Here is a 25963-nt window from a genome sequence, read left to right on the forward strand (position 1 = left end):
GCACCACTGCACCACTGCCCCACCACTGTACCACCACTGCACCACTGCACCACCACTGCACCACTGCACCACTGCACCACCGCTGCACCACCGCTGCACCACCGCTCCACCGCTGTACCACCGCTGTACCACCACTGCACCACCGCTGCACCACCACTGCACCACCACTGCACCACTGCTGCACCACCACTGCACCACCACTGCACCACCGCTGCACCACCGCTGCACTACCACTGCACCACCACTGCACCACCACTGCACCACCGCTGCACCACCGCTGCACCACCACTGCACCACCACTGCACCACTGCTGCACCACCGCTGCACCTCCGCTCCATCGATTATAATTACGAGGCGCGTTGCATTCACAGTGCCCGGCCTTGGCGGTGAACCCAGCACCCCGCGGAGGAGGCACGTCAAGCAGAAGTCGGCACCCAAGGTATCCACGCACCCCCCAAGACCCTCGCTCTGTGCAGCTGCACAGCGGTGGCTAGGAGAGTGATCACCCCCCCCCCCACCACTCCCCCCACTTCGCGCAAGAAGAGCTCACGAGTGTTGTCGCATCGCATCGACGCCACAAATCTGGCTGTCGCCTGATGAAGCTGGTTGTGATCACTGGCGAAACGTCGTACTCGGATTGTAAATGTTGTGGCTTGGCTCTAGTGACGCATTGGCCACGTTTTGTTTACGTGACAACCCTTACTAGTTGGCTGTGTCGCGTGATAGCGGGTTTAACGACACATTTATATATTTACGTGATCTAACCAAAACCTCTATTATGGATGACGAGGAGATGTTAACTACCTGAGCTATCCAGGCCACTTCTGAAAAAGAGCTACATAGAACACAGTGGGCCTTACCCGGTAAAATAAAAAAGCTTTAGTTTAGTTTAAAAGTTTAAACAACACTTAGCAAAGTTTTCAATGAGCGTTTAAAAATATAAAAATTTGGTAAATGTGTACGCAATGGGCACCACTTTCTTCGTTAGCACTGACATAGCGGAAGAATATTGCGCTGTCCTCATTCACGCTTTTCAATCAACTCTATTTTCCCTGCCCACTGGGTCGCAGCAAGGGGTCACCGTGGCTAGCTGAGGTCAAATGCTGTGTATACCGATCACCGTTTATTAAACACTCACTTTTCAACAAACCGTTTTTTTTTTAATTTTCATGCTGTGGTTTTCACACCTGATGATGATTGCTTGTGTTGCAGTCGAAACGTCGTGAGAATTGTATTGTTTTATTTTTTCTACGTGACTTTACCGAAAGAACCAAGAATATGAATCCCTGCAGTCACGAAAGCTTTAAATCGAAATTTAAACCCTGTTTTCATTCGCAACTCGTTCACTCTGCCGTGAACGTGTTGCCGGTGGCGACGGTAGCTGGCGACGGCGATTGCCGGCTACGGCGGTCGCCGTAACGTTGCCTTGGCGTGTCGCAGCCTTTAATGCAGAGGAGCGATGTGTTCGCAGATCGAGGTCGTGTACGAGAACAGCCAGGGAGGCGTCTGCCTGCCGTCCGTCCCCATGGAGAACGAGGAAAACCTGACGCTCCACAGGAGGTGTGGCTTATCTCTCACTCTGTCGACTTCTCCCTTCTCTTTCCTGTTACTTTTTCGTTTTGCCCACGCATTACATCCTTGACCCTGCTCCGCGCTTAATCCTAGCCCACCACCCTGTGCGTCATGATGCTAGGCTGTCTGTGTTTTAGCCTACGGCGAGTTTGATCAGCGGTGAAAGCTTCCCCTTATTTGTCTTGCTTGCCGCAGTCACATCATGACGGAGCTCCTGGAGACGGAGAGGGTCTACGTGGAGGAGCTGCAGACAATACTGGAGGTGAGGCGGCGCAAACGTTGTCTTCTGAGCAGGACGAACGTCCCTCGCGGCGGTCGATGAGCTTGCACCAACCGGGGGGCTTTTGAGGAGCAGTCCTCAAGCTTCGCCGCCATTGCGCGAGTGACATCGTTGATGGCGGGGGGGGGGGGCATCAACAGGTGGCCATGGCGACAAGCTTGACTGCAACTTTCAAGTATTTTTAATGCTTTCCAAGCAAGGTGTTTATTCATGCGTTCGCTCCGTTCGTCCGATGGTAAAGGGCAGGGGAGTGTCTTGGGTGGCAGGCACTGATGACGCCTGTAACCGTTATTCAATGTGAACACGGCTTCAGTAAATATTTTTGCGTGTTGCTGTTAGGGACTTGCCCTCTTGAAAACCGGGCCACGCGAATCAAAGCATTGGCCAAAAACAAAAATAGGGGCTCAAACGAAAACAAAAATAACGGTTTGGAAATGTGCAAATGCATTGTTTCCCTTATTTTGTTCGGCATTTGTGGGGATTGCAAATCGATGTCGAGATTCAATATCCATTCCGACTGCTTAGTGGGAGCAGCCGCGTGGATTTGTTTTGGATCGCCTCCCCCCCCCCCTTTGAATGCTCCGATTGGAGCGGTCGTTCACCGTCTTGAGATATCCCACCACCACCACCACAGTCACGAGCTGGACTCTCGTTAGATTTTCCACTCGTGGGGAAAGTGTCCCACATCTTCCACGGAGCGTCCGGGTTCCGACTCGAGGAGGACCAGGATCTTCCTCGGTAGGTCAGATCCTGCTTGGAGGATTGTGATGATATTTATTTTGTCCTGGCAGCTACTCACCGGCTTCCGTACCGCAACTTGTTGTCGCATACAAAGACCCATGTCGGAGAGCACTCCGCACTCCGTCCGCACTCGTGATTTTATTCGTCGTTTGAGGATTGTTGGCAATCCGGGGCGGCCAGCCCGCTGTTCAAAATGACTTTCGTTATTTTCGAACGTCTTTCTCACTTCGTCTTTACTTGGTTGATTGTTTAAGGGGGCTTTAAAAATTAAAATTATTATTACTTCCTCCCCTCCCTTGCGTTACACCCAGATGTGTAGTGTTTGGGACTGAGGTCCACGGATGTATGTATGTGTGTACGTGGCCAACCGTGCTAATCAAGGTGTGGAGCAGGGGCGGTTTCTTCATTAGGGCGATTGGGCGACGCACCGCCAATGTCATTCAACCACAGAGTCACTGCAGCCTCTGGATATAGTCCAATCAGCGTCACGTCACGTTCTGTGGAGTACCGCCTCTTTTTGGGCGATTTCACTCCGGCTGAGAATCGCCCCGAGTGGCCCCATAGACTTACATTCAAAGATGATTTTTTTCGAACGGGGGCGCTGCAATGCATTCTCTATGGCTTCCGGGAAGGCTCGCCCTAACGTGCTTACGTCATCATACGTGCTTACGTCATCATACATAAGCACGTTTCACCCAACAATATAATTTGTGGCCACCTAGTGGAATCTTTAATAAAATAAACTTGTGTTGTTTGTTTTAATAGTGAGTATAGAAACAAACAAGATGTATTGTAAGAGTCACTTTATTTTTCATTAATATTAAAGAAGTGAAGTTGCCTTTACATGCTTAAGCTGTTAATTTATCCATTGCATGGGTGGACCTTATCCTAATCAATCATCCAGACATTTGCCCCCCCTGAGAGATTTTGCAGGAGCCGCCACTGGAGGGGAGGGAAGGATTTTTCTGTAGCCCACCCCCTCCTCGCGTCCCAGTTCGTGCTCCTATTGAAATACCGTAAAAAATGTATTTTAAAAATGATTGTCAACAAGCCGAGCAGAAAGTTTTGGATAGAGGTTGAGAGTGACGATGTCACTTCTTGTGGGGGTGGTCCAGGGCTACGCGGACGCCATGGAGACGGAGGAAATGGCGGCGCCCGTCCCCGCCGGCGCCAGGGAGAAGAAGGACATCCTGTTCGGCAACATGGCCGACATCTACCACTTCCACAGCAGGTGGTGGAGCCATTCTCTGTCCACTGTTGGATGAACACTTTTTTTTGCTTGCCTTCTCTGCCCCGCTGCAAATGATCCACAGCCATGGCCAGGATGCACGGCACCTGTGGCAGTTTCTACATGAACCTGGCTTGGGCCTCCCCTCGGCTGACTCGTGCTAAAGTCAGCATAGTTACACCTCCGCTTATAAATTAAGGTGCCTTGGAGCACTTTACATATAATGCAGTTTACACGTACGTACGGCCAACAGTTCAAATGTATGAAATACAAGACATTTGGTGTTTCGTAACAAAGCAATGTTACCCTCTGCAATTTAATTGTTACCTCGTAAGAGATTATGCAATGCTTAAACGAGTTGGTGAAAATGAAGGAATAAGATGGTAAGAGCTGATAGATACACATCTCAACCCCTTGCATTTGCGCTGACCCAGAGAACATCAAACGTTGGTCCAACGGTTCCAACCGATTGCCAACGTTGGTTCAACGTTAGTCCAACGGTTCCAACTGATTGCTAATGTTGTTCAATGTTCGTCCAACGGTTCCAACTGATTGCTAATGTTGGTTCAAAGTTGGTCCAACGGTTCTAACCGATTGCCAACGTTGGTTCAACGTTAGTCCATTGGTTCCAACCGATTGCCAATGTTGGTTCAATGTTCGTCCAACGGTTCCAACTGATTGCTAATGTTGGTTCAAAGTTGGTCCAACGGTTCTAACCGATTGCCAACGTTGGTTCAACGTTAGTCCAACGGTTCCAACCGATTGCCAATGTTTCTGGCATATATTACCAGAGCATGTTTTTTGTTCGCATGCTCACCACAAGTATGTGTGGTTAATGCAGATATGATTCTTTGCAAAAAGTTTGTGTTTGGTGTTTTAACGTCTTAACACAACTGTTTTATTGCCAGAAAGGGTAACACCTATTATTATATTTAACACGTATGTTTTCGCGACCAATATCATCCATAATAGAGGTTTTGGGTTAGATCGCGTAAATATATAAATGTGTGGTCACCACATCTACACCTCTATATAAGGAACGAAACAGGTGGACTTCTTTACAAATCTGGCTGTCGCCTGATGAAGCTAGTTGTAATTACTGGCAAAACGTCGTACTCGGATTGTAAATGTTGTGGCTTGGCTCTCCAACACACCGGCGTGCTGTACGAGTGACGAATTGGCCACGTTCTGTTTACGTGACAACCCTTACTAGTTGGCTGTGTCGGGTGGTGGCGGGTTTTAACGACACATCTACATATTTACGCGATTTAACAAAAAAAAACTCTATTATGGATCTATTCTTATACAGTAAAACCTTGGATTGCGAGTGTTTTGCAAGACGAGCAAAAATGTTAAATAAATATTAATTTGATAAACGAGCGAGGTCTTGCAATACGAGTAGCACGTGCATACGCTTTGTCTGCCGAGCGTCACGTGATCACAACTCATATACGAGTGCTTTGATATACGAGTGCTTTGGATTACAAGCACGTTTCCGGAACGAATTATGCTCGCAATCCAAGGTTTTACTGTATGTTGATACTGGCAAAGGAGGTCCCACGATGTAATCAAACTTAGTGGGCGCGTTCCGCGAGGGGGTGCTCGCTAACTGAGCTCCGCGCTTCTGCTGCTGCTGCTTCAGTGTCTTCCTCAAGGAGCTGGAGGATTATACGGAGCGGCCGGAAGAGGTTGGGAGTTGCTACCTGAAGCGGGTAAGGCGGTGGTGGTGTAGTGACTACATTATCAGTGGTGTAGTGACTACATTATCAGTGGTGTAGTAACTACATTATCACTGGCGAAGTGACTACATTATCAGTGGTGTAGTAACTACATTATCAGTGGCGTAGTGACTACACTAAGTGGAGTAGTGACTACATTATCAGTGGCATAGTAACTACATTATCAGTGGTGTAGTAACTACATTATCAGTGGTGTAGTGACTACACTATTAGTGGAGTAGTGACTACATTATCAGTGGCATAGTAACTACATTATCAGTGGTGTAGTAACTACATTATCAGTGGTGTAGTGACTATACTATTAGTGGTGTAGTAACTACATTATCACTGGCGAAGTGACTACATTATCAGTGGTGTAGTAACTACATTATCAGTGGCGTAGTGACTACACTAAGTGGAGTAGTGACTACATTATCAGTGGCATAGTAACTACATTATCAGTGGTGTAGTAACTACATTATCAGTGGTGTAGTGACTACACTATTAGTGGAGTAGTGACTACATTATCAGTGGCATAGTAACTACATTATCAGTGGTGTAGTAACTACATTATCAGTGGTGTAGTGACTATACTATTAGTGGAGTAGTGACTACATTATCAGTGGCATAGTAACTACATTATCAGTGGTGTAGTAACTACATTATCAGTGGTGTAGTGACTATACTATTAGTGGCGTAGTGACTACATTATCAGTGGCATAGTAACTACATTATCAGTGGTGTAGTAACTACATTATCAGTGGTGTAGTGACTACACTATTAGTGGAGTAGTGACTACATTATCAGTGGCATAGTAACTACATTATCAGTGGTGTAGTAACTACATTATCAGTGGTGTAGTGACTACACTATTAGTGGAGTAGTGACTACATTATCAGTGGCATAGTAACTACATTATCAGTGGTGTAGTAACTACATTATCAGTGGTGTAGTGACTATACTATTAGTGGCGTAGTGACTACATTATCAGTGGCGTAGTGACTACACTATTAGTGGGGTAGTAACTACATTATCAGTGGCGTAGTGACTACATTATCAGTGGCGTAGTGACTACATTATCAGTGGTGTAGTAACTACATTATCAGTGGCGTAGTGACTACATTATCAGTGGCGTAGTGACTACACTATCAGTGGCGTAGTGACTACATTATCAGTGGTGTAGTGACTACATTAGCAGTGGGGTAGTAACTACATTATCAGTGGCGTAGTAACTACATTATCAGTGGCGAAGTGACTACATTATCAGTGGTGTAGTGACTACATTATCAGTGGCGTAGTAACTACATTATCAGTGGCATAGTAACTACATTATCAGTGGTGTAGTAACTACATTATCAGTGGTGTAGTGACTACACTATTAGTGGAGTAGTGACTACATTATCAGTGGCATAGTAACTACATTATCAGTGGTGTAGTAACTACATTATCAGTGGTGTAGTGACTATACTATTAGTGGCGTAGTGACTACATTATCAGTGGCGTAGTGACTACACTATTAGTGGGGTAGTAACTACATTATCAGTGGCGTAGTGACTACATTATCAGTGGCGTAGTGACTACATTATCAGTGGCGTAGTGACTACATTATCAGTGGTGTAGTAACTACATTATCAGTGGCGTAGTGACTACATTATCAGTGGCGTAGTGACTACACTATCAGTGGCGTAGTGACTACATTATCAGTGGTGTAGTGACTACATTAGCAGTGGGGTAGTAACTACATTATCAGTGGTGTAGTGACTACATTAGCAGTGGGGTAGTAACTACATTATCAGTGGTGTAGTGACTACATTATCAGTGGCGTAGTAACTACATTATCACTGGCGAAGTGACTACATTATCACTGGCGAAGTGACTACATTATCAGTGGCATAGTGACTACACTATTAGTGGAGTAGTGACTACATTATCAGCTCAGGGTGTGTGGCCATCGGTCAGGTGGGGCCCCAATATTTGATTCGCGCAATTTGCGCCAAACGTTCCTGCTCTAATTAAATTAAAATAAAACGTGGACACCAAAATGAAAGCATTATCATAAACAAGTAAATGTAAACGGAATTTTACATAAGTGTTGTTGTTCTTTTACACGGCTGTTGAAAACAAATCACGTGGTGGTTGTCAAGGGGGGCCCCCCCCCCCCCCCCCCCACTCGTAGCTTTGGCCAACAGGGGGCGGGGGGGGCTATCTGAGTAAGGGTCGCCGCGGTGGCGAGATGTTGACTCCCTCGCCTGGTATGCAGGAGGTCGGGTTCGATCCAGACCCTGATGCCTGCTGTATATTTCGGGTTTGCATGTTCTTTGCCTCCAAACCTTTGGCATCTACAGCGCCGCGTTGGTCGCCACGGACGTAGCGGCAACGGTGTCACGTGGTCAACAGCGATGTGACGTGATCAACAGCGGTGTCACATGATCGATGGTGTCACGTGATCAACAGTGGTGTCACGTGATCAACAGCGGTGTCACGTGATCAACAGCGGTGTCACGTGATCAACAGCGGTGTCGTGATCAGCAGCGGTGTGACGTGATCAACAACGGTGTCACGTGATCGATGGTGTCACGTGATCAACAACGGTGTGACGTGATCGCAAGTTTTGGTTGCGCGGGGGACAATCCGTTGCCCTCTCCGCTGCGTCCCGTGTGCGTGTGCAGAAGGAAGATTTCCGCATCTACGAGAAGTACTGCCAGAACAAGCCGCAGTCCGAGACGCTGTGGAGACAAATCTCCGACGCGCCATTCTTCCAGGTGTGTGTGTGCGGTATGTGGTGTATGTGTGTGGTGTGTGGTGTGTGCGTTTCACACGCGTGTGTGCGGGAAGCTATGGTGTCATGGTTTACGCGCCGCGCCAGCTGCTACGCTCACAGCCAACGTCGGCGACGAATGTGTGGACCGATCCTGGGCCTCCCCTGGGTCGACTCGGCCTTAAATGAGGCATTCATGCTCTGTGTCAACATGTAAATTGGGGAGACAAAGGCGGCCGGGCGTGGTGCTGGCCACTCACACACCCTCTTGGGCATACGGGTCTTAACATGCGCTCGCTCTTAACAGCACTTGCCGCGACAGTCTGTTAAAGGTTTCTCGGGGGAATCTTTGTCTGCGCGTCCCGTTAACCCACAATGGCTGGGCTGCAGCTCGCTAAAGTCACCGCACATTCTGCGGATTACCGGACGCAACTCATTGCCCCGTATTTCGCATTAAAAGGTCGTGTGTGAGTCTGACAATCGGGTAGCTTTGCTTGTACGCTGTGAGCGTGTGCGCGCGTGTCTGCGTCGTGTTTGCGTCGTGTGTGCGAGTGTGTGTGTGTGTGTGCGCGTGTGCACGACCAGAATTGTCCAAACTTTATTGACGCCCGGCACGAGTTCCGGGGCTTCTTGCCATCAGGAAGCGCCGAACGATCCACAAAATACGGCACTCACTCCCCCTTCCCTGACCTGCTGTGCCGGCTGTCCATCATGGCGGTGGTGGAGGTGAGGGAGGGAGGGGAGCATCCCTCCTTTTTGTTTCTGTCTCTGTGCGCGTGCCAAACACCGCGCGCGCCGTTCGTCTCCCCGGCTGCCGCAGGAATGTCAGAAGAAGCTCGGCCACAAGCTGGCGCTGGACTCGTACCTCCTGAAGCCCGTGCAGCGCATCACACGCTACCAGCTGCTGCTCAAGGTACGGGCCCTCTCTTCCCCACGTGTTGCTTGACCCTTGACCCCCCCCCCCCGCGTCCCTCCGCCGCGACCCATCGCAGATGACGAGGACGACGATCACGATGACGACGACGATCATGACGACAATGACGATTACGTTGATGATGATGACATCGACGGCGATGACGACAAGAATGACATCGATGATGACATCAACGATGATGTCGACGATGACGTCGATGATGATGATGACGACGACGGTGACGACGAGGAGGGCGGCAACTTTGGTGTGTGTGTGCGCGTGGTGCTGCGGCGGTGCAGGAGCTCCTGAAGGGCACGAAGGACGTGCAGCACGCCCTGGAGCTGGAGGAGGCCCTGGCCAGCATGCAGAGCCTCCTCAAGTCCCTCAACGACTCCATGCACCAGATTTCCATCACCGGATACAAGGTGCACGCTCGTTATTGATCGCCGGCTCCTGAGCGCCGTTTGAGTGGCAAATCACTTGGGGCTTTTTTTGTTGTTGAGAATCATGACAATGGAGCTTGCCCTGTCGACATTGATGTTGATGACGGAGATGTTGATGATGTTGATGATGGTGATGATGGTGATGATGGTGATGGTGATGATGATGGTGATGATGATGGTGATGATGATAGTGATGATGGTGATCATAGTGATGACGGTGATGATGGTGATGATGGTGATCATAGTGATGATGGTGATGATGGTGATCATAGTGATGATGGTGATCATAGTGATGACGGTGATGTTGATGACGGTGATGATGTTGATGACGGTGATGTTGATGATGGTGATGATGACGGTGATGATGGTGATGATGACGGTGATGATGGTGATGATGGTGATCATAGTGATGACGGTGATGTTGATGACGGAGATGTTGATGATATTGATGATGATGGTGATGATGATGGTGATGTTGATGATGGTGATGATGGTGATGTTGATGATGGTGATGATGATGATGGTGATGTTGATGACGGAGATGTTGATGATGGTGATGATGGTGATGTTGATTATGGTGATGTTGATGATGGTGATGATGGTGATGTTGATGATGGTGATGTTGATGATGGTGATGATGGTGATGTTGATGACGGAGATGTTGATGACGGAGATGATAGTGATGATGGTGATGTTGATGATGGTGATGTTGATGATGGTGATGTTGACGACGGCAGTGTTGATGACGCCAACGACGACGATGACTACACCAGGGTAAGGGGCCGTCCGTAACGTGAAAAAAAACGCTTCTAGGAAGCTCGCCGGGATTTCCCCGCGGCCTAAAACAAGGATTGCGATTCGCGACTGTTGAACGACGAACCGGTTTCCGCAGGGAAACCTCCTGGAACTGGGCAAGCTGCTGATGCAGGGCTCCTTCAGCGTGTGGACCGACCACAAGAAGGGCGCCAACAAGGTGAAGGACTTCCCGCGCTTCAAGCCCATGCAGCGGCACGTCTTCCTCTACGAGAAGACGCTGCTCTTCTGCAAGCGGCGCGAGGAGACGACCGAGGGCTACGAGAAGACGCCCTCCTACGGCTACAAGCACTCGCTGCAGGTGCCGGGTCGTTCGTCCCCGTTAGCACCCCCCCCTCGCCCCCCCCCCCCTCACCCTCCCCTCGCCCCCCCCCTCGCTCCCCCCTCGCCCCCCCCCCCTCGCCCCCCCCTCGCCCCCCCCCTCGCCCCCCCAAATCGGCGAGTGGGCGCTGAAAGTTTCGCCAGTGAGGCCAGAAATTCCGATGGCCTCTCTCTCTCTCTCGCTCTGTGTGTTTCCGTGACACAATGGAAGGCAGCATAGGAGTGTGCTGAACTTTTTTCGCACCGTACGTAGCCAACCGTGCTAATCAGTGAGTCTCTGTGTGAGTCTATGAGTTTCTGTGTGAGTCTGTGGGTCTCTGAGTGAGTCTGTGGGTCTCTGTGTGAGTCTGTGGGTCTCTGTGTGAGTCTGTGGGTTTCTGCGTGAGTCTGTGGGTCTCTGTGTGAGTCTGTGCGTCTCTGTGTGAGTCTGTGGGTCTCTGTGTGAGTCTGTGGGTTTCTGTGTGAGTCTGTGGGTCTCTATGTGAGTCTGTGGGTCTCTCTGTGGGTCTACGGGTCTCTGTGTGAGTCTGTGGGTCTCCGTGTGAGTCTATGAGTCTCTGTGTGAGTATGTTGGTCTCTGTGTGAGTCTGTGGGTCTCTGTGTGAGTCTGTGGGTCTCTGCGTGAGTCTGTGGGTCTCTGTGTGAGTCTGTGTGTCTCTGTGTGAGTCTGTGGGTCTTTGTGTGGGTCTGTGGGTCTCTGTGTTAGTTTATGGGTCCCTCTGAGACAACAAACTGAACACAAATATCAGTTCTAAAGAAATGCGTCTTCAATCTAGATCAGTGGTTCTTCCTAACCTGGGGTGCATTGCATTCCCTGGGGGGGGCGCGCGACGCGGCCGGATTATTTTAGAAGGCAAATCATCGAAAACACAAATTAAGCGCGGGAAACCTAAGTCGCAACTTACTTCGTTTCACCAAACCCTGCGCAGTTGTTAACGTTGTGCATTGTGTATTAACGATGGAGAACCAACGGGTTGCAAGGTTAAGAGCCACTGCTCTAGATGATTTAAAAGTGCGCACACAGCTTGAAGGGACATCCACATCGGGGCCCCCCGACCGGTGCCGACCCCTGGCTCCCAAGACCCCCCCCCCTCCCCTCCCTCCCCTTGCACCTCCGTCCTGGCTGCGATTTCGCGACAATGAGCGACGAGTCTCCCTGTCACTCCGCCGCGGCGTTGCAGATGAGCTCCGTGGGGATCACGGAGAACGTGCGAGGGGACAGCCGCAAGTTTGAGATCTGGTGTTCACGGCGGGAGCAAGTCTACATCATCCAGGTGAGCCACGCCGCGCGATGGGATCGGCCCGTGGCGAGGGTTTGCGTGGTTTTTCACGCTGCCGATGCCTCCGTGCGTGTGTGTGTTTGTGTGGGGAGCGGTGGTGTGGCGGTTAGCGCTGCGATGCGCCACGAACCCGGTGACCCGAGTTCGATTCCCGCTCATGGCCAACGCCGGTGACGATTATCTAAACAGGTCCCAGCCTCAAATGAGTAACTGGTGAGGTGTGTGGAGACAAAGGCGGTCGGACGTGGTGCTGGATACCCACCCCCTCGTGTGCCGTGCTGGCTTTCATAGGTGCTTGCTAACAGTCTGTGAAGGCTACACGGGGGATATTTTGCTTGTGTGCGTTTCATGTGTGACATGGTACAAACAAGCCAATGAGAACCGAATCTTGAGTTTATGTACGGACGTTGAACTTCCTTCCCGCCGTACGTAGCCAACCAAACAGGTGTTAAAATTTTGATTGAAAGCTTTCGTAACTGCAGGGAATATTATTATATTTTTATTATTTTATTATTTCCCTTCTACATGACTTTATCGAAATAACCAAGAACAGGTGTTAAGATGTCAAAACAACAAACAGAAACCTTTTGCAGGGAATCGTGTCTGCATTAACCACACATACAAAAAAACATAATCTGGTAGTCTATGCTGATGCATTGTCTTTGAAACTGATTGATCCACACCAGAGACAGCTTTCTTTAGAGCCCAGTCTCAAACGGCGCTAGACCAGAGGACGCCAAACGGCGACCAGCACAAGGACAATGCCACTTTCATCTTCTTGGTTCTTTCGGTAAAATCACGTAGAATGGAAATAATAAAATAATAAAAATAAAACATAATAAAATAATTCTCACGACGTTTCGGCCACAACGCAAGCAGCCGTCCTCAGGTGGAGAACAGGTCTGTCGAGGAGACAGAGTCTACGTGACTTTACTGAAAGAACCAAGAAGATGAATCCCTGCAGTCACGAAAGCTTTAAATCGACAATGTCACTATCAGTGCTTTGAGAGCTCGCGGTGAGCAGCTACATCATGGGACCCCCCTTGCCAGTATCAAAATATAAGAATAGATTTTACCCTTTCTAGCAATAAATCAGTTGTGTTAAGATGTTAAAACACCAAACAGATAACCTTTTGCAAGGAATCAATGTCTGCATTTATCATCGTCGGAAGTGCCGTGATGATGAATGTAGTTCGTAGTCGACCGCTCAGAAACTGCGTCACGACGGCACGCCTTTTTCCGCGTTGTGCGAAAAGCGTTCCCGAATTGGGGAGAAAAGGGCCGTCAATCGCGAAAGCGCGTCGCGATGTTCACACCGCGACGCGTTAAACGAGGACCCCTGCCCCGTTAATGGCAACTCACTTGGGTAGCTTGTGGATAGTCCAGCAGGTGGCGCGGGTGCCCGCGCAGAAAGGACTGTGTACAGGGACTCCCCTCGACTTGCAAACAAATCGCCTTACGAACTTTCAGAGATACGAACAAACCTGGTCCGTATGTCCAGTTGCCTGTTCGGATCGATAGGTGGCGGTGGTGGCATCTACATCTGCAGAACGTGAAGAACCAGTGGCATCTACATCTGCAGAACGTGAAGAACCAGTGGCATCTACATCTGCTGAACTTGAAGAACCAGTGGCATCTACATCTGCTGAACGTGAAGAACCAGTGGCATCTACATCTACAGAACGTGAAGAACCAGTGGCATCTACATCTCCAGAACATGAAGAACCAGTGGCATCTACATCTGCAGAACGTGAAGAACCAGTGGCATCTACATCTACAGAACATGAAGAACCAGTGGCATCTACATCTGCAGAACATGAAGAACCAGTGGCATCTACATCTGCAGAACATGAAGAACCAGTGGCATCTACATCTGCAGAACATGAAGAACCAGTGGCATCTATATCTGCAGAACGTGAAGAACCAGTGGCATCTACATCTGCAGAACGGGAAGAACCAGTGGCATCCACATCTGCAGAACATGAAGAACCAGTGGCATCTACATCTCCAGAACATGAAGAACCAGTGGCATCTATATCTGCAGAACGTGAAGAACCAGCGGCATCTACATATGCAGAACGTGAAGAACCAGTGGCATCTACATCTGCAGAACGTGAAGAACCAGCGGCATCTACATATGCAGAACGTGAAGAACCAGTGGCATCTACATATGCAGAACATGAAGAACGAGTGGCATCCACATCTACAGGAGATTATACAGCTTGTAAAGCCATTCCCCATGTTTAGTGTACACGCCGTACAGCGTGACAGACCTTTACTCATTGGCTGTGTCGGGTGGTGGCGGGTTTATCGACACAACAATTATATTTCCGCGATCTAGCCCATAAAAAATCTATGTTATGGACTGTAGCTTGTGTCTCGAATTTGCAACGTATGGAGTAGATGCGGGCTCATTGGCCTGGTTGTCAATGTTCTGATGCGGTTCATGGTTCCACCAGTGTCTTTGAGGAATGCCATTGGTGTGTCACTGCCAATGGTGTGTCACTATTAATGGTGTGTCACTATCTTCTTGGTTCTTTCGGTAAAGTCACGTAGAATGGAAACAATAAAAATAATAAAATAAAACATAATAAAATAATTCTCACTACGTTTCGGCTATAACGCAAGCAGCCGTCTTCAGGTGAAGAATGAAACACTGCCAAGCTTGGAGCGTATATGTAAGCTGGGTTGGAGGTGAAAGGTGTGTCACCGCCAATGGGTGTGTCGCTGTTGTGCCCGCAGGCCCCGTCCAACGAAGAGAAGTCTGCGTGGGTGAGCGAGATACGGAAGCTGCTCACCATGCAGCTGCAGGCCTGCAAAGGTGGGACGACGCACCCCGTCGCTCGCAAATCCACGTGCCCAGGGCATCGCTTCAGGGTGGCCTAGGAGATGTTGACTACCTCGCCTCTCAGCGGGATATCCCCATAGGGGTGGCTAGGAGATGTTGACTCCCTTGCCTCTCAGTGGGATGTCCACATAGGGATGGTTAGGAGATGTTGACTACCTCTCCTCTCAGCGGGATGTCCCCATAGGGGTGGCTAGGAGATGTTGACTTCCTCGCCTCTCAGTGGGATGGCCCCATAGGGGTGGCTAGGAGATGTTGACTACCTCGCCTCTCTGCGGGATGTCCCCATAGGGGTGGCTAGGAGATGTTGACTCCCTTGCCTCTCAGTGGGATGTCCACATAGGGATGGTTAGGAGATGTTGACTACCTCTCCTCTCAGCGGGATGTCCCCATAGGGGTGGCTAGGAGATGTTGACTACCTCGCCTCTCAGTGGGATGTCCCCATAGGGGTGGCTAGGAGATGTTGACTACCTCGCCTCTCTGTGGGATGTCCCCATAGGGGTGGCTAGGAGATGTTGACTACCTCGCCTCTCAGCAGGATGTCCACGTTGGGGTGGCTAGGAGATGTTGACTACCTCGCCTCTCAGCAGGATGTCCCCATAGGGGTGGCTAGGAGATGTTGACTACCTCGCCTCTCAGTGGGATGTCCCCATAGGGGTGGCTAGGAGATGTTGACTTCCTCTCCTCTCAGTGGGATGTCCCCATAGGGGTGGCTAGGAGATGTTGACTACCTCGCCTCTCAGTGGGATGTCCCAATTGGGGTGGCTAGGAGATGTTGACTACCTCGCCTCTTAGCGGGATGTCCCCATAGGGGTGGCTAGGAGATGTTGACTACTTCGCCTGGGAAACAGGAGGTCGTGGGTTCGACCCCCAAGTGCACTCTTGAGGAGCAAGTGTGCACCTCGTCGGAAAACTGCCGACGTTTTTCTTTTGCTTTTGTACACGTGTGCGCCGTTTGACGGCAGCCCACGCCGTCGACTTGCCGACGAAGGGGTAGCTTTGTTTTGTCCAGCCTGGTGGAAGGCGGGGGGGGGGGGGGGGTGAGATACGGGCAGGTGAATCGAGTTTAACACGTAGGCTTTCGCGGCCAATATTATTCATAATAAAGGTTTTTTGGGTTAGATCGCGTTATTTATAAATGTGTCGTAACCCTCCACCACCCGACACGGCCAAACAGTAAAAAAAAGTGTCACGTTGACAAAAGACAAATAGTTCACTGCTTTAGCCCACCGGTGTGTTGAAGAGTTTTTTTATACGACGTGTCGCTGGTAATTACATCCAGCATCATCGGGCAATTCGCCAGAATAGTGAAGCCCTCACTTGCTCCCGGTCTTAAATCGAGCAGCAGCTGCAGGGTGACGTCATCATTTCACTCATTCAGATGTAGTGATTTGATGCGGAGAAAGGGGGGGATTGCAATAATATAATAGATTGGTAATCAGTCAATTGTTATGATTAGTAATGAGTTGTAGATTAGTAATTAGTTGTAATGTGTGGTATTGTAATTATATGCTACATTAGTAATCGGTTATTTGGTATGTGTTTAAATTTTGATTTACAGCTTTCGTGACTGCAGGGATTCATCTTCTTGGTTCTTTCGGTAAAGTCACGTAGAAGGGAAATAATAAAATAATAAAAATAAAACATAATAAAACAATTCTCACGACGTTTCGGCCACAACGCAAGCAGCCGTCCTCAGGTGAAGAACAGGTCTGTCGGAAAGACAGCGTCTGAATGAGCACAACCAAGCTTGGCAGCGTATATTTAACCTGAGGATGGCTGCTTGCGTTGTGGCCGAAACGTCGTGAGAATTGTATTTTATCATGTTTTATTTGTATTATTTTATTATTTCCCTTCTACGTGACTTTACCGAAAGAACCAAGAAGATAGTATGTGTTTCCCCTATAAGGAATCGACCCTCCCCGAGAGGTGGGGCCTGAACTCGCAAACGCTTCCATCGCGAAGTTTCGCACCGTGCGGTAACGATCCCCATGTTCTTGCCGTTGCAGAAGAAGTCAAGCAAGTTTACTGCACGCCGTCTTCTCCCATACTCAACCGAGGGTAAATCTCTCTCTGGAAATCGTCTCCAAGCCTTCCCGTAAATCACGCTTGACCTTCTGTGTGTGTGAGGCCACGCCCCTCTACCCCGTTTGCCACCGCCCACTGTGAAAACAGACTCCGCTGTTCCTCCTCCGTGCAGCATCGGTGTCGCGGCCCTGATGCGGCCTCTTTCTCCCCATCCTCATCTCTCCTGACCCCCTTTGGTCCTGTTTTTCCATTCAGGATCCAGCGTTGGCGAGATGTTAACCACCTCGCCTGGTAAGCAGGAGGTCGTGGGTTCGATCCCGACCCTGACGCCTGCTGTATATTTGGAGTTTGCGTCTCTCTCTCTCTCTCTCTGCCTGTGGTCGCGTGGATTTTTCGCCGCGTCCTCCGGTTTTTCCTTTCACATTTAGAATCGACATCACGCATTTAGAGTATTTGGTTGCTTTACATTTCCACGCGATAAGCCACTTCATTCGGCTATCATTTCCAACACACCGGTGTGCTGTACTAGTAACGAATTGGCATGTTTTGTTTACGTGACAAACGCTTACTAATTGGCTGTGTCGGATGGTGGCGATCTAACCCAAAAAAAAAAACCTTTATTATGGAGCGGTGGATATAAATGAGCTCACAATGTCGCCACCGCCTCTGTCGTCAACGCTGTCAGGCGGACGTGGCAGAAATAGAAATCGGTTAAGGGGCCCGAACATTATCTACTTTGCATAACCCCCGAACTCGGAAAGTGAAAATTGACCGCCACTTACATCGTAAAAATATTTCCCAACACTTAAATGAGGTAAGTTTTATTCTTTCTTCTTTCCCCCTGCCCAACTTTGCCTTGCGAGTCTTGCGTCAGAGTTGAACGTGGCACGGCGAACCTCAACTTTGTTTCCGGAAAAGATAACTTTTTAACGGGCAGTCGGTAGATAAAAAACAATACTTTTAGAAGCGTGACAACAGCGCTTTCAGAGTCGCCGTTGCCATTACTGCGGAGAGGGGATAAAGCGCAGCTATTTCGGGCGGCAATAGCACGCCAGCAATAGCGCCGGGCAATGTCAAGTCGTGGTTGATCGATGGTGCAGCACTCGCTGATTCACCCCTAGGTCAATCACGGGTGGCCTGAAATCCAGATTCTGACTCAGAACCTGAGCAGTGACAATTTAGGGCGTTGTAACAACCCGCGTTCCACTGAGCCATCCCATCTTGCAAGGTTTAAAAAAAACCGTTCAATTTGTTGCCTGGCTGTTAAAGTAAACTCTTAGCCCCAAGGCTCGGTGAGGCTTTTCTAGATAAAAAAAAAAGTACGGTGATATTAACCATTGTTGTCACGCACAAAAAAGCAATGGCCTATTTATTCTGACGTGAGGCACCCAGTTGCTCCCTAGCTATACGCGCTCGCCTCCTCGTAACGCTCGCATCACGACCGCCGTGCTTGCTGTTCCCATTGCTGTTCCCACGGAATTTCACTCGTTGATTCCTCCGCCCGTGTCGAGGTATCCTGTTCAACCAAGCAAAGCCGTGCGTGTTTCCACGTTCCGCGAACTCCGGTCGTTCTCGCGGCGGTGGCGGCGGCGGCTTTAGTCTGTTCTTTGGTTCTTTCGGTAAAGTGACGTATAAAGATAAAATAATAAATTAAATACTAGCATACGACGTTTCGATTGCAACACAAAGCAATCGTCATCAGGTATAAATGAAATAGAAACACAAATCTAATATACTTAGAAATGTAATGTAATACAACAGAGAGTCGGATAACATAACAGTCAACACACTCTCTGTTGTATTACATTACATTTCTAAGTAGACTAGATTTGTGTTTCTATTTCACTTCTACCTGATGACGAGTGCTTGTGTTGCAATCGAAACGTCGTATGCTAGCATTTAATTTATTGCTTTATCTTTATACGTGACTTTACCGAAAGAACCAAACAGTAATTCCTGCAGTCACGAAAGCTCCAAAATTAGGCTTTAATTCTAGATTTGAAGCTTTCGTGACTGCAATGATTCATATTCTTAGGTTTTTTCGGTAAAGTCACGTAGGTAAAAAACATTAAAAAGTAAAATAAAAAAAAATACCACCTGAAGACGGAAGCTTGTGTTGCTTCCGAAACGTCGTGATTTTTATTTTATTTAACTTTTTAATGTTTTTTACCTACGTGACTTTACCAAAAAAACCTAAGAATATGAATTAGGCCTTAGTCTAGCCTGCCGTCAAACAAAGATGGCGGTTACCGCCATCGCGCGGCGCTGTCAGATGCGCGTCCGCGGCCGTCCGGAACGCTCTTCCTTTCCGATATATGGAAGTCGCTGGAGCCGTTCGCTCGTCAATCTCGATTAATAAACTCGCTTGTTTAGAGACGCGTTTTGCATCGGGTTTGTTGTCCTTCCCCCGCACCTCTGATTAGCACGGTTAGCTACGTCCGGTGCGAAATAGGTTCAACACACACATACACCTCCTCCTCAATGGAAGTCCAATCGGATGTGTATGCCCGACTATCCCTACCATTCTGCTTTTTAATTTCAAACCCCAAGCTGTCACCTCGGCTTTACCGGCGTGTCCCGCCCAAAGGCGACGTTTCTTCAGTCGCCACCACGTTGAACTCTCGCGTGCGTACGCGCGTTACCACGTTTCGTCTTCCTGCCTCGGAAGTGCAATTTAGAAGCGTTCCTCGGTGCGGCCGTCGCAGCTTTTGTCCCATTTTCTCTGCGGTGCTGCCCGAGTTCCCGATCGATTCGCGCCGGAGCAGGGTGCGTAGCGACCCGCCGATTGAAACGCTCTTCGGCGCACGCTGATTTGTCGACGTCCCCCACTTATCGCTCCGCGAAACCTTGACGCTTGCGCATTCTCCGGACGCTGGTCCAACTTAAAATGCCGGTTATTTTTGTTGTCGTCTTCATTCGACAGGACGAGGAAGTCTGAGTTTTCCAAGTTTGAGCTGGGCAGCCCAAAGGCGGCGTTTCGTATGCAGAGCATAACCTGTTCGCCCAACATGCCTCTCAACAACAGAGGTAATGCATTCTCCACACCTCCACATCCAATGCCTATAGCAAGAGATAAAGGCGCAGCCCTGCAATGTGCCTGCTCATGTCACTGCTGGCGGAAGGGCCTCCAGGTAATTTTGCCTGCTCTTCAATGCTGGCCCAGACGTCTTGGAAGAGGTGGGCTGTGTATTTGGAGTTTGCGTGTCTCTCTCGCTCTCCCCGTGGTCGCGTGGATTTTTCTCCGGGTCCTCCGGTTTTTCCCCTCCACATTCAGAATCAACGTCGCCACGCGTATTCACGAGTGTTTGGCTGCTGTGAATGATAAGCCGGCTCATAATGACAAGCCACTTCATTGAGCTGGCATTCGTGACAGCGAGGTCGCTTCTGAAAAAGAGCTAGAGAGCTCAGTGGGGTGTAAACCTAGGAAAATTAAAAAAAGCAAGTTTAATAAAATGTAGTTGTTATATATTCCATGGTCTCTTCTGGGTGACCACCGTCACTGCACACCGCCTGGAACATTTTTACATTTTCCAAAGAAAAATTGGTGGGATCAACCCACATTTCACCCCACCACACGCAACCCCGCAGCCCCGCCTAGCGGTGCCATACCCATCGATAATGACGTCTGGGTGGACAGAGGCAGAAGGGGGCGGTGGATTCAAGAAACTCAACCCCATTTGTTTCACCCTCTCTGCGCCGGGATTTTTTAAAAATCGAACCGGCGACCTTTGGGATCGCGAGCGCCCGGCTTGACATAACCGTTGCACCGCGGTTGTATCCCACAATCTCGGGTGGTTAACGGAAATCAGACCTCCCCCCCACCCAATGTTTTTTGGAACCTTTGCCCCCCCCCCCTGCCCCGCCCCCCAGTGCTCTGCTAAGCTCCTTGAACTGAGGTGCACTTTGGTCACAATTTTGCCAATTGCACAATTTGTAAGACCTCACCGTATCGAAGGCCGAAAACGCTTACGCCTGGAATCTGTGCTTGGAGAGCAGTGTTCTGGACCCTTGAGGTGAAATCTCAACCCTCGAGTGACCTGGCACAGTGGTGATGATGCTGATGCTGATGATGCAAATCAGAGATACTGCCCATCACGGATGGCAGTATGTACGTTGAACTTCGTTCGCACCGTACGTTCGCCAACCGTGCTAATCGGAGGGGCGCGGTGGCACGGTGGGTAACACCTGTGGTTCATAACAAGAAGGGCACCTTTTCTGTGTGGAGTTTGTATGTTCTCCTCCAGTCCTCTATGGGATTTCTCCTGGGTTCTACAGTTTCCTACCACAGCTTAAAGCTCCGACGTTGTTCCCCGTACCGCAATTGCACAATTTTGTAAGACCTCACCGACTCAAAGGCCGCAACTCACACGTGGAAGAAAACTTTGCGAGCCTTCTTAAAGTCCAGTTATCTCAGACCTTGAGATGAAATCTCAACCCTTGAGTGACCTGGCACAGTGGTGGTGATGATGATGATGATGCAAATCAGAGATACTGTCCATCTGGGATTTTAGCTGTGGCAGGAAACAAGAAATACCGGGATAAAAATCCCATAGAGAACAGGAAGAGAACATACAAACTCCACACAGAAAAGGTTCCCGAGTTAGGAATGGAACCCAGGCCCTTCTCGCTATGAACCGCAAGTGTTACCCACCGTCCCACCCAGCACCTCCGATGAGTACCCGTGCCTCCGATCAGCACGGTTGGCTACGTACAGTGCGAAAGAAGTTCAACATACGTGTGTACTTAGACTCACACAGAGACCCATAGACTCGCGCAGAGACCCATAGACTCACACAGAGACACATAGACTCACACAGAGACCCATAGACTCGCGCAAAGACCCATAGACTCACACAGAGACCCATAGACTCGCGCAGAGACCCATAGACTCGCGCAGAGACCCATAGACTCACACAGAGACCCATAGACTCGCACAGAGACCCATAGACTCGCACAGAGACCCATAGACTCGCACAGAGACCCATAGACTCGCACAGAGACCCATAGACTCGCTGAGATACCCATAGACTCACACAAAGACCCATAGACTCGCACAGAGACCCATAGACTCACACAGAGACCCATAGACTCACACAGAGACCCATAGACTCGCTGAGATACCCATAGACTTGCACAGAGACCCATAGACTCACACGGGGGACCCATAGACTCACACAGAGACCCATAGACTCGCACAGAGACCCATAGACTCGCGCAGAGACCCATAGACTCACACAGAGACCCATAGACTCGCACAGAGACCCATAGACTCGCACAGAGACCCATAGACTCGCACAGAGACCCATGGACTCACACAGAGACCCATAGACTCGCACAGAGACCCATAGACTCGCTGAGATACCCATAGACTCACACAAAGACCCATAGACTCGCACAGAGACCCATAGACTCACGCAGAGACCCACAGACTCGCACAGAGACCCATAGTTTGTTGTCCTTCCCCCGCACCTCCGATTAACACGGTCGGCCACGTGCGGCGTGAAAGAAGTTCAACGTACATCCATACGTACGTAACATAAAATAAATCTACATTTGAGTCGATGCCCCCCAATACAATATTTTTTGACCCGCCTGCCCGATGCCCTCCACCCCCCCCCCCCCCCACCCTCACAGGGTTTGCCAAGCGGCGGATGAGCGCCCAAGAGACGGTGAATCGGAGCGAGGACGAGTGGCCCCTGGGTGAGTTGTGGACGTTTGTGGACGCGAACGTTCGTTCCCCCTCCCACGCAGACGCCTCCTTGCTGCGATCGACCCGTGTCCACCCGCGCCCCGCCTTTCGTGCTCGCGGAGAGATTGCGGTCGGCCAGGAGGGCGACTTTGCCCCACCCCCCCCACTCCGGGAAGACTGGGGCCTGGACCTCCCTTGCGCGTCGACAGCGCGGCGTTTAGAGCGGAGATATGCGGCGCGTGCGGTCGCGCATCGTGTAAATCTTTATTTGATCGGCGATAAAGCGTGCTAAAAAAAAGCAAAAGCGAATGGGTGTTGAAGTCATTCGTGGCCGAGGGGATAAGAAGAGAGAGAGAGCAGAAAACATTTTCAAGGGAAAACAAAATTGGCGCTTGGACAAAATCACGAGAATTGCCCCAATCACCTGATGAACCAGAAGCTTGCCACTGATCAACAATCACCGCAACTTCCCTTGGTCAAGTTCACCAAATCTCTTGTGGAGACAAATCTGTGAACGGACCAAAGATCCCCCGTATATCCTGGACAGACTGTTGGGACAAGTGCTGTTAGTGAGCCAACACCACGCCCGGCCGCCTTTGTCTTCCCAGTGGCGATGTTTACACACCTCACCAGGTGCTCATTTTAGACTGGGTCGACCTAGGGGGAGGAGGACCCATGACCGGTTCAGGATAATCGTCACCGGTGTTGGCCGCGAGCGGGAATCGAACTCGGGTCGCCGGGTTCGTAGCGCAGCGTAGCTCTAACCGCCGCTCCACCGCTCCCCACCAACGGGGACCACGCTCCCCCTCACACGCATGTCAGCGCTTCCCTCGCGGCCGCTCGGAGATGCTCCGGTGCAGCCGCGTGATTTACGCGCGATACACGATCGCATGACCGGAGCGCACAACCCGCTCAGGCGTACGGGCGAGAAACGCGGGGGAGCGGCGGCTGGCACGGAAAGCTGCAGAAGTTTTGCGCGAAAGGGGCGCCCGGGAGGGACGCGCGCGCGCCTGCAATTCCGTCGAGAGACAGAAGGGAGAAAGAAGAGAAGAAAAAACACGTAGATCGGAAAATGGACGCCGCAGGTTGATTCGGTTCATTCGAACGGTCGATAAAAGACGAGTTAAAGGGCGTGCTTGGGCAGGGACACACGTCGCCAGTAGCGAAGATTGCCGGCGGCCGAGAGCAACGAACGCCGCGTCCGACCTTTGACAGGCGCTCGCTAAACAACGCTTGACCCCCCCCCCTCCCCCCGTTGCGTCCTACGAGACTGAACGAAGAGACGTTCGCCGGTGTGTTGTATTCTGTCCGTGCGTGTGTCTTAATTGCTCACCTTTGCAGGCTACAGACGGTCGCGGCTCAGCTCGCAGGAGCTGATAGACCGAAGCGAGCATCCCTGGCTGCAGGGTGAGGAGAAGGGAACAGGCGTCGTTCTCATTTGCGCTTCCCGGGGGATTTATTTTTCTCGTACCCCTCATAACGAGCAAACATCATCCGCCGTCGTCCATGAGAATACCACGGTGGTCGAGATGTTGACTACCTCGCCTGGTATACAGGAGGTCGTGGGAGTTTGGATGTCTCTCTCTCTCTCTCTCCCCGTGGTCGCGTTTGATCCCTCCACGTTTAGAATCGACATCAGGCGTATGGAGTTGTTTGGCTGCTATAAATTTCCGCGCGATAAGTCACTTCGTTGAGGCTATCGTTTGATGCCAGGTCGCTTCTGAATAAGAGCTACATAGCTCAAGTGAGCCTTACCTGGTAAAATAAAATAATAGTAAAAAGTAATAATCTGCTTCTGTGAGCCATTATCTAACGTCAAGTGTAGCACTGGTGAAAATTAGTAAACAATTCTTGATCTCATGATGTGATGCCGACAGCACAGCCGGTGTATACAATTGGGAACAAATGACAATAACAACACGCGCTGATGCTGCAAAGCATTATGGGAAACGCAATAATACTTTTCGCACCCTGCGCTGGCGTGCGTTGGCAGCCCATAACAATTTAACTCACCGGTTAATCTTTAATTTAAAAACATTTCAATTGGCATCGAAATTCCCTGACGAGGACAAAATTTTTACTTTTAAACGGCCGCGAAGCTTTCGTTGTAATTCTATCGGTATATTTTTGCACCTTGACAATTAACGTTGGCAAAGTATACTAATAGGGGTTTTCCCTTTTTTTTTGGCAACAAAACTGACACCTTTTGCAAGGAATCATGCTTACATTAACCACAATACTTGCAGTCAAATGCAAACAAAAACAATACTCTGATAACATATGCATTGTCTTTGAAACTGATTGGTCCACACCAGAGACACCTTTCTTTAGAGCCTAGTCTCATATGGTGTTCGACCAGATGACGCCAAAAGGCGCACAGTTCAAAGACAACGCACTACCAGAGTAATGAGAGCTCGGGCTGAGCAATGCATAAATTATCAGAGTATTGTTTTTTGTTTGCATTTGACTGCAAGTATTGTGGTTAATGTAAGCATGATTCCTTGCAAAAGGTGTCAGTTCTGTTTCCAGAAAAAAGGGGAAAACCCCTATTAGTCTATTTTGGTACTGGCAAAGGAGGTCCCATAATGTTGGCCAAGTAATTCCCTTGGTCCCAACGGAATCGGGATACTTATTTATTATACCGGAGGAATCCGTTGAGCTCGCAAAGCGCCAACGCCTCTCCCGTTGTTCCCACTTCGTGCACCTCTAGAAAACGGCCGAGGGGAAAAATACCCTCGGCAGCTCCCGCCAGCGAGCGGTCAGTTCCCATGGACTTGCGGTCGATGATCACGTCGCTCATTATGAAACTGTCGTTTTTTTCCCCGTTCCGAACCCTGCGGATCCACTTTGGGCCACTTGTTTCTTCGCCAGGCTCTTTCATTTCAGTGGGAATGCTCCATCTCCTGGACTTGGCTTATCCAGCTTTGGTGTGTTTGTGTGTGCGTGGTGGTGTGTAAGTTCAATACCTGGTAACGCATGCTCAATGTGAAGTTCATCGTCGTCGTCGTCGTCGTCGTCATCATCCCGTGCAAGCAAATGATACTGAGCCATCGGCAGATCGCGGTGTGTTTTGCCAACAGCAGTGGCGTAGTTGTAAAGTATGCAGGCGGTGCAACTGCTTTGGGACCCACAGGTCCGGAGGTGCCCAGGTTGCCGGATTATAAAGAGGGGCAGAAATCAAATGGTGGGGATGGGGGCATTTAATTCCTTGTCCCAGAGCCCTCGCCAACCACTCCTGCACCACTGCCGAACAGGCATGCGCCGCCGGATTGTCAGGCATGTAACGATTCACTTCCCAGCGTTTACAAATGAATTGTCGCGATTGAGAGTCGTG

General features: G+C 49.8%; 2 protein-coding genes across 2 annotated transcripts in view; both read left to right on the forward strand.

Moving 5' to 3' along the window:
• Window positions 1-25963, forward strand: part of LOC133357260 (guanine nucleotide exchange factor DBS-like) — a 408695-nt gene that overhangs the window by 100930 nt on the left and 281802 nt on the right. The window lies entirely within an intron of this gene.
• Window positions 1-25963, forward strand: part of LOC133357264 (guanine nucleotide exchange factor DBS-like) — a 43362-nt gene that overhangs the window by 11912 nt on the left and 5487 nt on the right. The window contains exons 11-25 of the mRNA XM_061575126.1: window positions 372-439; window positions 1472-1560; window positions 1768-1834; window positions 3709-3824; window positions 5464-5533; window positions 8209-8301; window positions 9118-9210; window positions 9510-9635; window positions 10546-10767; window positions 11969-12061; window positions 14810-14888; window positions 16922-16973; window positions 19864-19967; window positions 22575-22640; window positions 23971-24036. Of these exons, the coding sequence (XP_061431110.1) occupies window positions 372-439; window positions 1472-1560; window positions 1768-1834; window positions 3709-3824; window positions 5464-5533; window positions 8209-8301; window positions 9118-9210; window positions 9510-9635; window positions 10546-10767; window positions 11969-12061; window positions 14810-14888; window positions 16922-16973; window positions 19864-19967; window positions 22575-22640; window positions 23971-24036 (1404 nt within the window). The remainder of the gene's footprint in view (window positions 1-371; window positions 440-1471; window positions 1561-1767; window positions 1835-3708; window positions 3825-5463; window positions 5534-8208; window positions 8302-9117; window positions 9211-9509; window positions 9636-10545; window positions 10768-11968; window positions 12062-14809; window positions 14889-16921; window positions 16974-19863; window positions 19968-22574; window positions 22641-23970; window positions 24037-25963) is intronic.

This window comes from Lethenteron reissneri, chromosome 57 (assembly GCF_015708825.2).
Source record: "Lethenteron reissneri isolate LAM-NWPU_2019-01 chromosome 57, ASM1570882v1, whole genome shotgun sequence".
NCBI classification, from domain to species: domain Eukaryota; kingdom Metazoa; phylum Chordata; class Hyperoartia; order Petromyzontiformes; family Petromyzontidae; genus Lethenteron; species Lethenteron reissneri.